Below are 10,727 nucleotides of genomic sequence, written 5' to 3'. Positions count from 1 at the left end.
CGGGGGCAACACTGAGGGTTGCGATCCATTGCCGGACACGGAAAAAAGACAAAAGACAAAAAAAAAAAGAAAAAAAATTTTGGGAGCCGGCCCAGTGGTGCACTGCTACAAGTGCGCTGCTTGGGAGCGCGGTGGAGCTCCCGCTGAGGGTTCGGATCCCACATACAGACCGGTTCCCGCTCGCTGGCTGAGCGAGGTGCGGGCGCAACATCGAGGTTTGCGATCCCGTTGCCGGTCCCGGTCCGGTATGGGCGCGACACTGAGGGTTGCGATCCGTTGCCGGACACGAAAAAAGACAAAAAAAAAAGAAAAAAAATTTTTGTGTGCGTTTCTGGTGGCTGGCTGGCACAGGGATCAAACCCTGTACCTTGGTGTTACCAGCACCACACTCTAATAAACTGAGCTAGCCGGCCATCCCTAAACATTTTTTAAGATTAGGAAACAAGCAGAAGTCAGAAGGAGCCAAATCGGGACTGTGAGGTGGATGCCCAATGATTTCCCATTGAAACTCTGGCAAAGTTTCATTTGTTTCATAAGAGAAATGAGGAGGAGCATTGTTGTGGTGGAGAAGGACTCTCTGGGGAAGCTTTCCCAGGCATTTTTCTGCTAAAGCTTTGGCTAACTTTCTCAAAACATTCCCATAATAAGCAGATGTTATTGTTCTTTGGCCCTCCAGAATGAATCAAGCAAAATGCCTTAAGTATTCCAAAAAACTGTTGCCATGGCCTTTGCTCATGAATGGTCTGCTCTTGCTTTGACTGACTGGACCACTTCCACTTCTGGGGAGCCATGGCTTTGATTGTGCTTTGTCTTCAGGAACATGTGGTAAACTCATGTTTCATTTCCTGTTACTATTCGAAGATATGCTTGATGATCTTGACCCCACTTTTATTTAAAACTTCCATTGAAAGCTCTGCTTTTGTCTGCAGCTGATCTGGGTGCAACAGTTTTGGCACCCATTGAACAGAAAGTCTGCTCAACTATTTTTTCAGTCAGAATTGTGTAAGCTGAGGGCCGGCCCGTGGCTCACTTGGGAGAGTGTGGTGCTGATAACACCAAGGCCACGGGTTCGGATCCCTATATAGGGATGGCCGGTTAGCTCACTTGGGAGAGTGTGGTGCTGACAACACCAAATCAAGGGTTAAGATCTCCCTTACTGGTCATCTTTAAAAAAAAAAAAAATTGTGTAAGCTGAACCAATTGAGATGTCTACGGTGTTACTGTTGTTTCTGCTGTTAATTGCTGATTCTCTTTAATTAGGGTACTAGGGCCGGCCGGTTAGCTCAGTTGGTTAGAGTGTGGTGCTGATAACACCGAAGTCAAGGGTTTGATCCCTGTACTGGCCAGCCGCAAAAAAAAACAAAACAAAAAACAAAAAAAACTTCCTTCAATTAGAGCACTAACAAGATTAATTTTTTTCCTTGCAAATTGCTGTGGATGGTCTGCTCCTGTGGGCTTCATCTTCAACATTGTCCAGTCTCTCCTTAAAACAAGTGATCTGTTTGTAAACTGCTGATTTCTTTGGGGCATTGTCCCCATAAACTTTCCATAAAGCATCAGTGATTGCACCATTCTTCTACCTAAGCTTCACCATAAATTTAATGTTTGTTCTTGCTTTAATTTTAGCAGAGTTCACGTTGCTCTGATGGGCTCTTTTCAAACTGATATCTTATCCTTCTTAGTGGCTCAAACTAGATCCTGTTCAGACATGTTATAACAGGTTAGTATGAGTTTATTTTGGTGCAAAAAGTTTTGCAGTTTGTGGATAGTTTTTTCATAATATGCATTTTCCATGAACTTTTTGAATACCCCTCATATGTTAAAGTGTAATGTGCTGATGAATGTTACAGATTTTATGCAGCGGGCTTCCAGGTATTTCATGGACTTCATTCTCTTATTAAATCATATTATGGCAATATTATTGATAATGTACTTCTGTTTCTATATGAATTATTTGCATTTGAAAGGGAATGGAATCTTTTGCTCAGGGTGCTCAGAGACCAGAAAAACTAGTGTTATTGGTCCATTGAATTTGTTTCTTGTATTTTTCCTTTGCAGAGCAAAATGCTGTCCATTTTTGAGGGAATCTTTTTTTTTTTTAAAGAATTGGTACCATCATGCTTTCCTCAGAATTGGGGTTATCTTGGATTACAAAAGGCAGTCACCCATCCCAGGACCTCTTTTGCAAACTGATTGTCTTTTAGAGTACTTGGATTCTGATTCTGTCACTTGAAACAGTTTTAAAACTGTATCCAAGAAAGAGCTCCGAGCTTACTGGAGATAGTAAAACCTGGTTGGGATGACCCTCCCTGCAGGAAGCAGCTGGAGGAGCCAAGCAGATTGCTTTCTCCTGCTCTGTTTTGCGAGTCCAGGTTGGCTCTCATCACTGTTATCTGTCCAGTGTCTAGCTGGTGTCCTCGTGAGCCTAGCTAACCCTGTCTATTTTACTTCCTGGCCCTGTCCTAGGAGTAGATAGAAATACTCAGCGCCCTGAGAAACTTGGGTTTTAGGAAATGTTTTGAGGGTGACCTAAAGAGCTTTCATTTGGGCAGGTTTGGAATGAAAACAAGGCTCACAGATCTGCTGGGAAGTGTTAAGGAGATTTTTCTTTAATGATTGCATCCAGTGGACCCTAGTCATTCTTAGACCTTGAAAAGAGTGAGGGAGAGTGGTGTGTCTTTATGGGAAGCAAAAACTAACATTTATTCGACCTACTGTGCTAGACCCTGTGTGTGTGTGTGTGTGTGTGTGTGCAGGAGATTTTTCTTTAATGATTGCATCCAGTGGACCCTAGTCATTCTTAGACCTTGAAAAGAATGAGGGAGAGTGGTGTGTCTTTATGGGAAGCAAAAACTAACATTTATTCGACCTACTGTGCTAGACCCTGTGTGTGTGTGTGTGTGTGTGTGTGCGCGCGCGCGCGCACGCACGTCCTCCCATTACTGTGTTACATGCTTAATCGTGGTCACTCTGGAAATTCTGTCAGCAATTCAGGAGGAGTAATAAGATATGCTTTTATTACTAAAACATTGTTGTCCATTAAGCCGACTACTAAATAGTACGTGTACTATTTAGTAACAACTATTTAGTGAACATAGCCTAGGTACCCAAAGACACATTACCAACTTATTGGGTTATAAATCTAGTTGAGGAGATATGATACATAATGCTTGAGGTAGTTATGAAAAGTGGTATGGGAGTAGAGGAAAGAGCAGACATGTGCTTTGTCTGTTTTTATTAGATCTGTGACCTTAGACAAATAACCTGAGTTCCACAGTTTCCTCCTTTGTGAAATGGGAATAATACCACATATTTTGCAAGGATAGCTGTAAGAATTTTTAAAGATTTAATGCATATAAAATGCCTGGAACATAATGGATACCCAATAAATGGTAGCTGCTATAATTGACCTGAAATTAGAATTGTGGAGGAAGGCATTGAAAAGCAGGAAAAAAATCAAGAATAGATAGGGTTTTTTACTGACCTGTGGGAAACAAGAAAAGGTCATACATTTATTCTCAACCTTGGTATCTGGAGGAATGGTGATGCTGTTCAAGAAACAAGGATGAGGAGGAAGGTGAATATGATATTTAACATGCCACCCAGAGGCTCACACACAGAGCCTGGTTCTTTGGGAAAGCACCAAGGCACTCTTTTAGCTCATCTCTCTCAAATCCCTCTACCTGTTGCTGTCTTCACATCCAAGCCTAACTACTTTGGATTTTAATTGCAGCTCCTCCACCCCCACCACCCATGATCCGAAATGGTGCCAGGGATGCTCCCCCTCCCCCACCACCATACCGAATGCATGGGTCAGAACCCCTGAGCCGAGGAAAGCCCCCACCTCCACCCTCAAGGACGCCAGCTGGGCCACCCCCTCCTCCTCCACCACCCCTGAGGAATGGCCACAGAGATTCTATCACCACTGTCCGATCTTTCTTGGGTGAGTAGCTAGCCATTTTAGTCTCATATTTCCTGTGGTGACTTCACTCACTCCAGTGCCTTGGCTGCCAGGTGGCCAGTCTAGAGTGGGAATGGCCACATGGTATTCTTTATTCACAACAGTTCCCCTCCCTTTACCCTCAGACTTCTAGGCCCTGTCCATTGACGTCTTTTTCCTTCTGTGAATTCTGAGTATGGTTGCTTTGGAATAGGTTGAAGTAAAATCAACAGGTGTTATGCTAACTCTAAAGCCACTCTCCTGGTTGGCTCAGTTGGTTAGAGCCTTATAACACCAGGGTCATGGGTTCAGATCCTCATGCTGGCCAGCTGCAAAAAAAAACCCCAAAAAACCAAAAAACCCCAGTCTCCTGCCCCTCAAGGATCATTATTTGTGGTTAGGTTTTAGGTCAGAGACTCTGTATCCTTTTTAGGATTATTCAGACAGAAATTATGTATCCTCCTGGGAAGGCAAGCTCCTTTCTGGCTCTTTAAATATAAAACAAAACACTACACAATATTTATCTAGTGATCAAAAGCCACTAGATAAATGGCTTTTGTGTTATTTTGCAGAAGTCACTTCACTTTTCTGAGCCTCACTTCCCTTATCTGTAAAACAAAGAGGTTGACTAGATTAGGAGCATATCAGATTAACTTTTCCAAGGCTATGAATATTGGGGCCTCTACCTAAGAGATTCTAATTCATTAGGTCTGGGATGGATTCCTAAGTAAGGGTTGTCCTGAGGATATTGTTAGACACACTGTTGAGGACCCTTGGAATAGATCTGTAAGGTCCCTTACAGCCCTGACACTCTAGGTTCTTTAATGGTTGTTCTCTTCCTCCACCCCCTTGTCCCCCATCTTCCAGTCTATTCCTATTAGGTGGACCAGGGTCTTTTCTTTGAAGATATGTCCTTATTGTAGAACTCTTTTGAATGTGATCAAGCCGCACCCATAGAAAATACGAGCCTTCTTATGGAGGGGCCATAGAAAGTGGGATTGGGGCCATGAGATGGCTATCCCAATTGTGCTGCAGAACTAAATGAGGGTAACCTGGGCTGAAAGGGAATTATCTAGTCACATCTCTTACTAGCTGGAGACAAATGTTGCTATATTAGGCTAATTTCTACCAGTTTTTGGATTTAGTTCAGTTGGCTTCCCGTGGTGACAGTGTAAGATGAAAATGTTATTGAAGTACAACTATATTTCTTTCTGCTTCCATGCAAACAGCTGGGCTCCTTTCTGTTATGTGCCTGATTTTGGTGGAAAGGTTTAAAGCATTAGCTTTAAAGAGCCTTTGAACACATCCTGTGTGCATGTGAGGCACATAAGGTGATGCTGTTGCTGTTCTCAGGAACCTTGGCTTAGTGGGTGAGGCACACCCTCCCTCACATTAGATCAGAGTGAATGAGAGATTAGTAAGTGGGGAGGGTCACAAGGGGTCAGAGGTCTGTGGGAGCACAAGGAAGGGTGATATGAATTAATTTTCTATTCTTTTCTCAGATGACTTTGAGTCAAAGTATTCCTTCCATCCAGTAGAAGACTTTCCTGCTCCAGAAGAATATAAACACTTTCAAAGAATATATCCCAGCAAAACAAACCGAGGTGAGAAGACTAGGGGGAAAAAAAAAAGTGTTTCTATAATTGCATAGAATATAGAATTTGTTTTTTTAGTTTAAAATTTGCTTCTTGGGCCGGCCCGGTGGTGCACTGGAGAGTGCGCCACTTGGGAGCATGGTGGCGCTCCCGCCGAGGGTTCGGATCCCATGTGGAGACTGGTTCCCGCTCACTGGCTGAGCGCGGTGCGGGCGCCACACAGAGGGTTGCGATCCCGTTACCGGTCAGTGAAAAAGACAAAAAAGGGAAAAATAAATAAATAAATAAATAAAATAAAATTTGCTTCTTGTCATCTTCATTTTTTTTTTAAAAAACAAAACAACAACAGAGCCTAGTCCCAGATTTTAAAGGTTAGCTTAAAGAGCCTGTCATTTCATGAGTGTTTGTGTTATTCAAGGTCTGGTGGGTGACCTATAGGTGTGTGGTTACAGAGCCTAGTCCCAGATTTTAAAGGTTAGCTTAAAGAGCCTGTCATTTCATGAGTGTTTGCGTTATTCAAGGTCTGGTGGGTGACCTATAGGTGTGTGGTTTTTGTTTGTTTTGTTTTTTTCAGCTGCCCGTGGAGCCCCACCTCTCCCACCCATTCTCAGGTGAAGACTGGCTTGGTCCTCTTCCTCAGGCAAAGGATGGACCTTCTCTTCTTCTCAGATGGTCCCTTCCATTCCCCTGAAACCTGCATGAGAGCTCCTAACGTGTTTCTCCAGTGCAACCAACCCCTAGACTCCAAGTGTCCTCCCAGCTCACCTCCATCTATGCATCTCGTCTCTGGACTTGGTGGTCGGACTCTTACTATATTGACAGTAGGGTCTCAGACCCTGCGTCCATCACTCCTCTAGCAAGCCCTCCTAGCCAGTGAGGAAAAAGCTTTCATGTTTTCTGCTTTCCTCTTGGGGAAAGGTGCCTTGTGATGAATTAACTCATTGTTGAGGCAGGACGGAGAAGGGTACTCCTCCGTCCTCCTACTCACTGTGGGGGAGCTTGGCAGGTATATTATATGTCATTATTTAGTAGGCTGGCATGGCCAGGACTTCCGGGGGGAATGGGAACATTTTTAGTGAAATGGAAAAGGAGTTTGCAGAGAAATGATCTGTTTTAAAGGTCAGATTTGGAGAAAGGGCGAGGAAATGGGTCTGCTTTATTTTTAGGGATATTTTGGTTTTGTCCTCAGAAATGGAAAAGGAGTTTGCAGAGAAATGATCTGTTTTAAAGGTCAGATTTGGAGAAAGGGCAAGGAAATGGGTCTGCTTTATTTTTAGGGATATTTTGGTTTTGTCCTCGCCCCACCCCCGCAACCCCAGGGATAAGTTGGATATAAACACTAAATACTAATCAGTTGAGCTAAACATTTCATAGAAAGAGAGGATTAAATAAACTGAGGATCATTTTAGAGCTAGTCAGTTCCTCCGCAGCAAAGGGACCAGGAGCCATTTGAGTCCTTTGGGACTCCCCTCCCCATTTCCTCAGGGTGCTAGGCTGAGGGATGTTCCTGCCTCTCCCTCCGCGCGCTCCCCCCCGGCCCATCCCCTCAAGAGAAAAGTTGGGTTTTGTGGGGGGCATCATTCATTCCTGATATTCAAGCCCCAAAAACCTCTGGTAGGAGATGCAGAGATAGGGCCTGGGCCTTAACCTCAACCTCGAGTCTGCTTCTGTCTTTCCTTACTGGCCCTGAAGTGGTCAGTGGCCCTTTCAGTCATTCAGCCCCTGGAGGGTTCTGCAGGATGACAAAGAAGGGGAATAGTGAAGCACCTTGTGGAAGGGACTGGGTCTGTGGGACTGCAAAGGACTTTAAGTCCTACTTATACTGAAGTCCACAGCCTGTCTGACTGAGCAGGCTCTTCCTATTCCTTTCTCCACCCTCCTCACCTTCCAAAGACTGCAGGCATTAGCACAGCAGAGTAGAGAAGAGTGAGGAAGTCAGTAGAAGCTTATGGGGTTGTTCAGAGATCCCTCTATGCCAAGAAGCACAAAGACTTTGGTGAGATGTGCCTTAGTCCAATAGATCTTCCTTGGCAGCCAGCAACACGTGATTAGTCTTCCAGGTCATAGTTAAAGAGCACAGAGAAAATGGAGGTTCCCAGTCTAGGTAGGAACTGAGGTTGGATGATAAGACAGAGACTTCCCCTTCTCCAGCAGCAGGATGGGGTTCCTGGGCCTGACATACCAGATGGTTTGGTTTATTACAGCTGTTATGTGCAGAGGCTACTCAAAGCTTGGCATGAGAGCAGGGAGGTGATGGCTATTCCTTGAAATGGATGGGGAAATTAGTTTTAAAATTTCACCAGACACGTCACAGGGTTAAACTGCCTTGGGTACCTCTCCAATCTGTTGGATCACAGGCCAAGGATTTGTGTGCATCGTGCCAGGTGGAACCCAAGTCTTCCCAATACTAGTTGAGGGAGGTGTCAACCTGAGTTATTTGTATGGAGTCTGCTATACTTTGCCATTCCCTGGACCACATTGACTCTTGGGACCAACCATGATTAGGACTGTCACCAAACTTTTCTAATCATTCATTATTTATCATTCTTTTTTTTCAAATCTGTTAGCAGTTATCTCCCAGAAGTATCCCCAGCATCCTGAAGTGGAAAGAGCTGAGAGAGGGATGCTAGTGGAGAGAAAAGGAGAGAGTACAAGAGTTGACACTGCAGCAGAATTCCAGGGTAGATGCTGACAAGTACTGAACTTTGACTGTGAAGTCTTCCCATTTATTTTTGAAATGGGAGTTGATGCCTTTTGTACAATGTTATCAGTGTCTTTTTTTTTTTTCCTTTTCCTCAAATATAGAGCATCAAAACAGTATCATAAGTAAAGCCAAACCCCAGCTTTTCATTGGGACTGATACCTTCCTCCCCAGGACCTGCTGCCCTTCATATTCCCCAGTATTTGGACTGTATCACATGGGTATTGATTGTATTCTCATTGTCTTGGCCTCATAAAAGCAGCCCTGGGTCTAGATCTAATAAGATAGGTTTTCTTCAGATCATGTTGATGACACAGCACCTATTTAAATTTCTTTGCCTTATACATTTTTTGGTCCCGCTGTTAATAACATTTATTGTCATGTATATTTACTATTGAAGATGGGAATGTGATCCTCATAGTTATTGGTCTATTTTGTATGTTGTAAAAAGCTTGTAATATACGTTTAAGGTGGGCTGGCTACAAGAGCACTAAAACTTCTCACTTTTGAACTGCTCTTTTTTATCTGCTTGCGGGAATGTCGTCTCTTCAGTGGAAGATTGGGTAGTCTCATGTTGAGGCTGTTGCCCAGTCCCATTAACTTCTTTGTTCCTTCCCAGAAGGAAGAGACATTGCCCAACTAAGCACCAGGAAGCTGTATTAAAAGCCCTTGTGTGGGTTTGGTTTTGTGATGTTTTTCCCTAGTTGGAAAAACTTTATAGTTGTTTCTTATCTCCCTGTCTGGGAAGTGGGGCAGTGGCCTCCAGTTTTTTAAATGAGCTAGATGCCCCTCTTCCCCCTCTTCTCTGGTCACCAAACCTGGGCCAAAGCACTTTGATATTCCAGGTATGGGTTTCTCTATCGTGGGGATTTACTCCAGCTGCAGAGCCCCGTCATTTTCACAGCCTAGGTCAGCAGAGTGAGAGCCTAAGGCTACCCCATCTGGTGGATGTGAGGCTGCTGTCTCCTGGAATTCATCCCAGCCCTCCTAACTGGCAAAGGCGAGGAGACTTACCATTGGCCATTGCAATGGGGGAATCCCCTCACCCCATTGCTACCCAGCTTGAAACTCAGATTTACCTCCAGGGAGAGGTGAGAAAAAAGTTGTAAATAGACTTGCTACAGAGCAACTCAGGGTTGGGGTGTGTTTTAATTCTCCTGATCACTTGAAATAATCTGTAGGCTGAGTGCTTATGGGAGTGGGGGATAAATGAGACTCCAGAGTCCTTCCCTTCTTCAAAGCTCTGGGGGTGGAGTATAGGGTACCTGAGGCCCTTTGCTGGCACTACACTGAGCTGTCTGTCCTTCTGGAAACCCAACCTGCGATCAACTGCAAATCAGATTTTTTACATTCCAGTTGTAGTCTTTCTTTCCCTATTGGATCTCAGTCCGTGGTTATGTGGTCAAGTTGGCTTTCTGTCAAGCCACCCTAATTTAGGGAATGGGAGGGGAGAGAGGAGGGCTGTTACAACTCTGCCTTCAAGACTCATCTCTTAAAAACAAAATGAAACAAAACTACAACCATCTTCAAAACCACTTGCAAAAAAAAGGCTAACTTTAACTGAAGGAAGGGTTTGGTTCCATTCACCTCCACATTCATTGTGCCTTTACTTGTGTTAGAGTTCTGTGCTTTTTTCCTCTCCCTCTTTGAAACAATTAAAATCTTCCTTGATAACTGCTGTTTCCTTTTTTCTACTCTTGTTTCTGACAGCTTTGTGGTTTTTTCTTGAATTGTCTTAGATCTCATTCCACTTGTGACAGAGGGTCCTAGCCTTCTTTTCTCATGTCTAACCTTTGTCCTTTCCCACGGTGACCAGCATGGAAGTCACAGTCAACACTGAATAAAAGACTAGAATGACACGTGTGCATGTGTGTGTGTGTATGTGTGTGTGTGTCCACCTTGTGTCCTTTTCCTTGTATCCCTCATGGTTCTTACCTGTGTTGCACGGCAGATTCTCAAACTGAGGAGTAGAAGAAAAGGTGAGGGCAGAGGATACAGACTGTGTATCTATTTTTATGCGGGTGTTAGCTGTTTTTCTTCACTACTTCTTAAGCTGAAATCTTAGCTGTTTTTCTTGAACTTTGACTTTAGATGTAAAAATTCAACCAGATGTTCTTTGCTTAACTGTGATCAGCTGACATAATAACCACTAAGATTTAATGAGCTTAACTTGCGCTTTCATCACTAGCAAAGGTCTCAAAATTATTTCCCATTTACTGATTCATAATGGGTGTGTGTATGAATCACTGTCACATAATTTAGATATAAAAACCTATGAGGTGAGGGAAGGAGGGGGAAAAAAGGACTCCCTTCATTTTTATCCATACCAGATTGGTTGAGTTCTTGATTATTTGACCCACCATTGTTATTAATATGATTAATAAACTACCTATTTATTGATTTAATTGTTCCTCCTCACTTTAGCTCACAAATGGGGTTTGCCTAAATGACCCTCAGCTTCCTATCCTTGCTGACAACACCAAGTCAAGGG

At 43.7% G+C, this 10,727-nt stretch overlaps 1 protein-coding gene across 1 annotated transcript; it reads left to right on the top strand.

Moving 5' to 3' along the window:
• The first annotated feature begins 3,735 nt into the window (after positions 1-3,735).
• LOC103607737 (WAS/WASL-interacting protein family member 2) lies at positions 3,736-6,662 on the top strand. The gene is made up of 3 exons (XM_008592213.1): positions 3,736-3,943; positions 5,443-5,544; positions 6,110-6,662. Exons 1-3 carry the CDS (start codon positions 3,754-3,756, stop codon positions 6,148-6,150), a joined length of 333 nt encoding a protein of 110 aa, XP_008590435.1. The 5' UTR covers positions 3,736-3,753; the 3' UTR covers positions 6,151-6,662.
• The last annotated feature ends 4,065 nt before the right edge of the window (positions 6,663-10,727 follow it).

This window comes from Galeopterus variegatus, unplaced genomic scaffold (assembly GCF_000696425.1).
Source record: "Galeopterus variegatus unplaced genomic scaffold, G_variegatus-3.0.2 Scaffold7665, whole genome shotgun sequence".
Lineage (NCBI taxonomy): Eukaryota > Metazoa > Chordata > Mammalia > Dermoptera > Cynocephalidae > Galeopterus > Galeopterus variegatus.
Note: the sequence above shows the minus strand (reverse complement) of the source record. Positions and strands in the feature narration are given on the sequence as shown.

What these genes read in the sequence shown, in the direction of transcription:
- LOC103607737 (XM_008592213.1), top strand. Translation starts at nt 3,754, where the DNA reads ATGATCCGAAATGGTGCCAGGGATGCTCCCCCTCCCCCACCACCATAC. An exon ending in CACTGTCCGATCTTTCTTGG is followed by an intron (nt 3,944 to 5,442) that starts GTGAGTAGCTAG and finishes TTCTTTTCTCAG; the next exon opens with ATGACTTTGAGTCAAAGTAT. An exon ending in TCCCAGCAAAACAAACCGAG is followed by an intron (nt 5,545 to 6,109) that starts GTGAGAAGACTA and finishes TGTTTTTTTCAG; the next exon opens with CTGCCCGTGGAGCCCCACCT.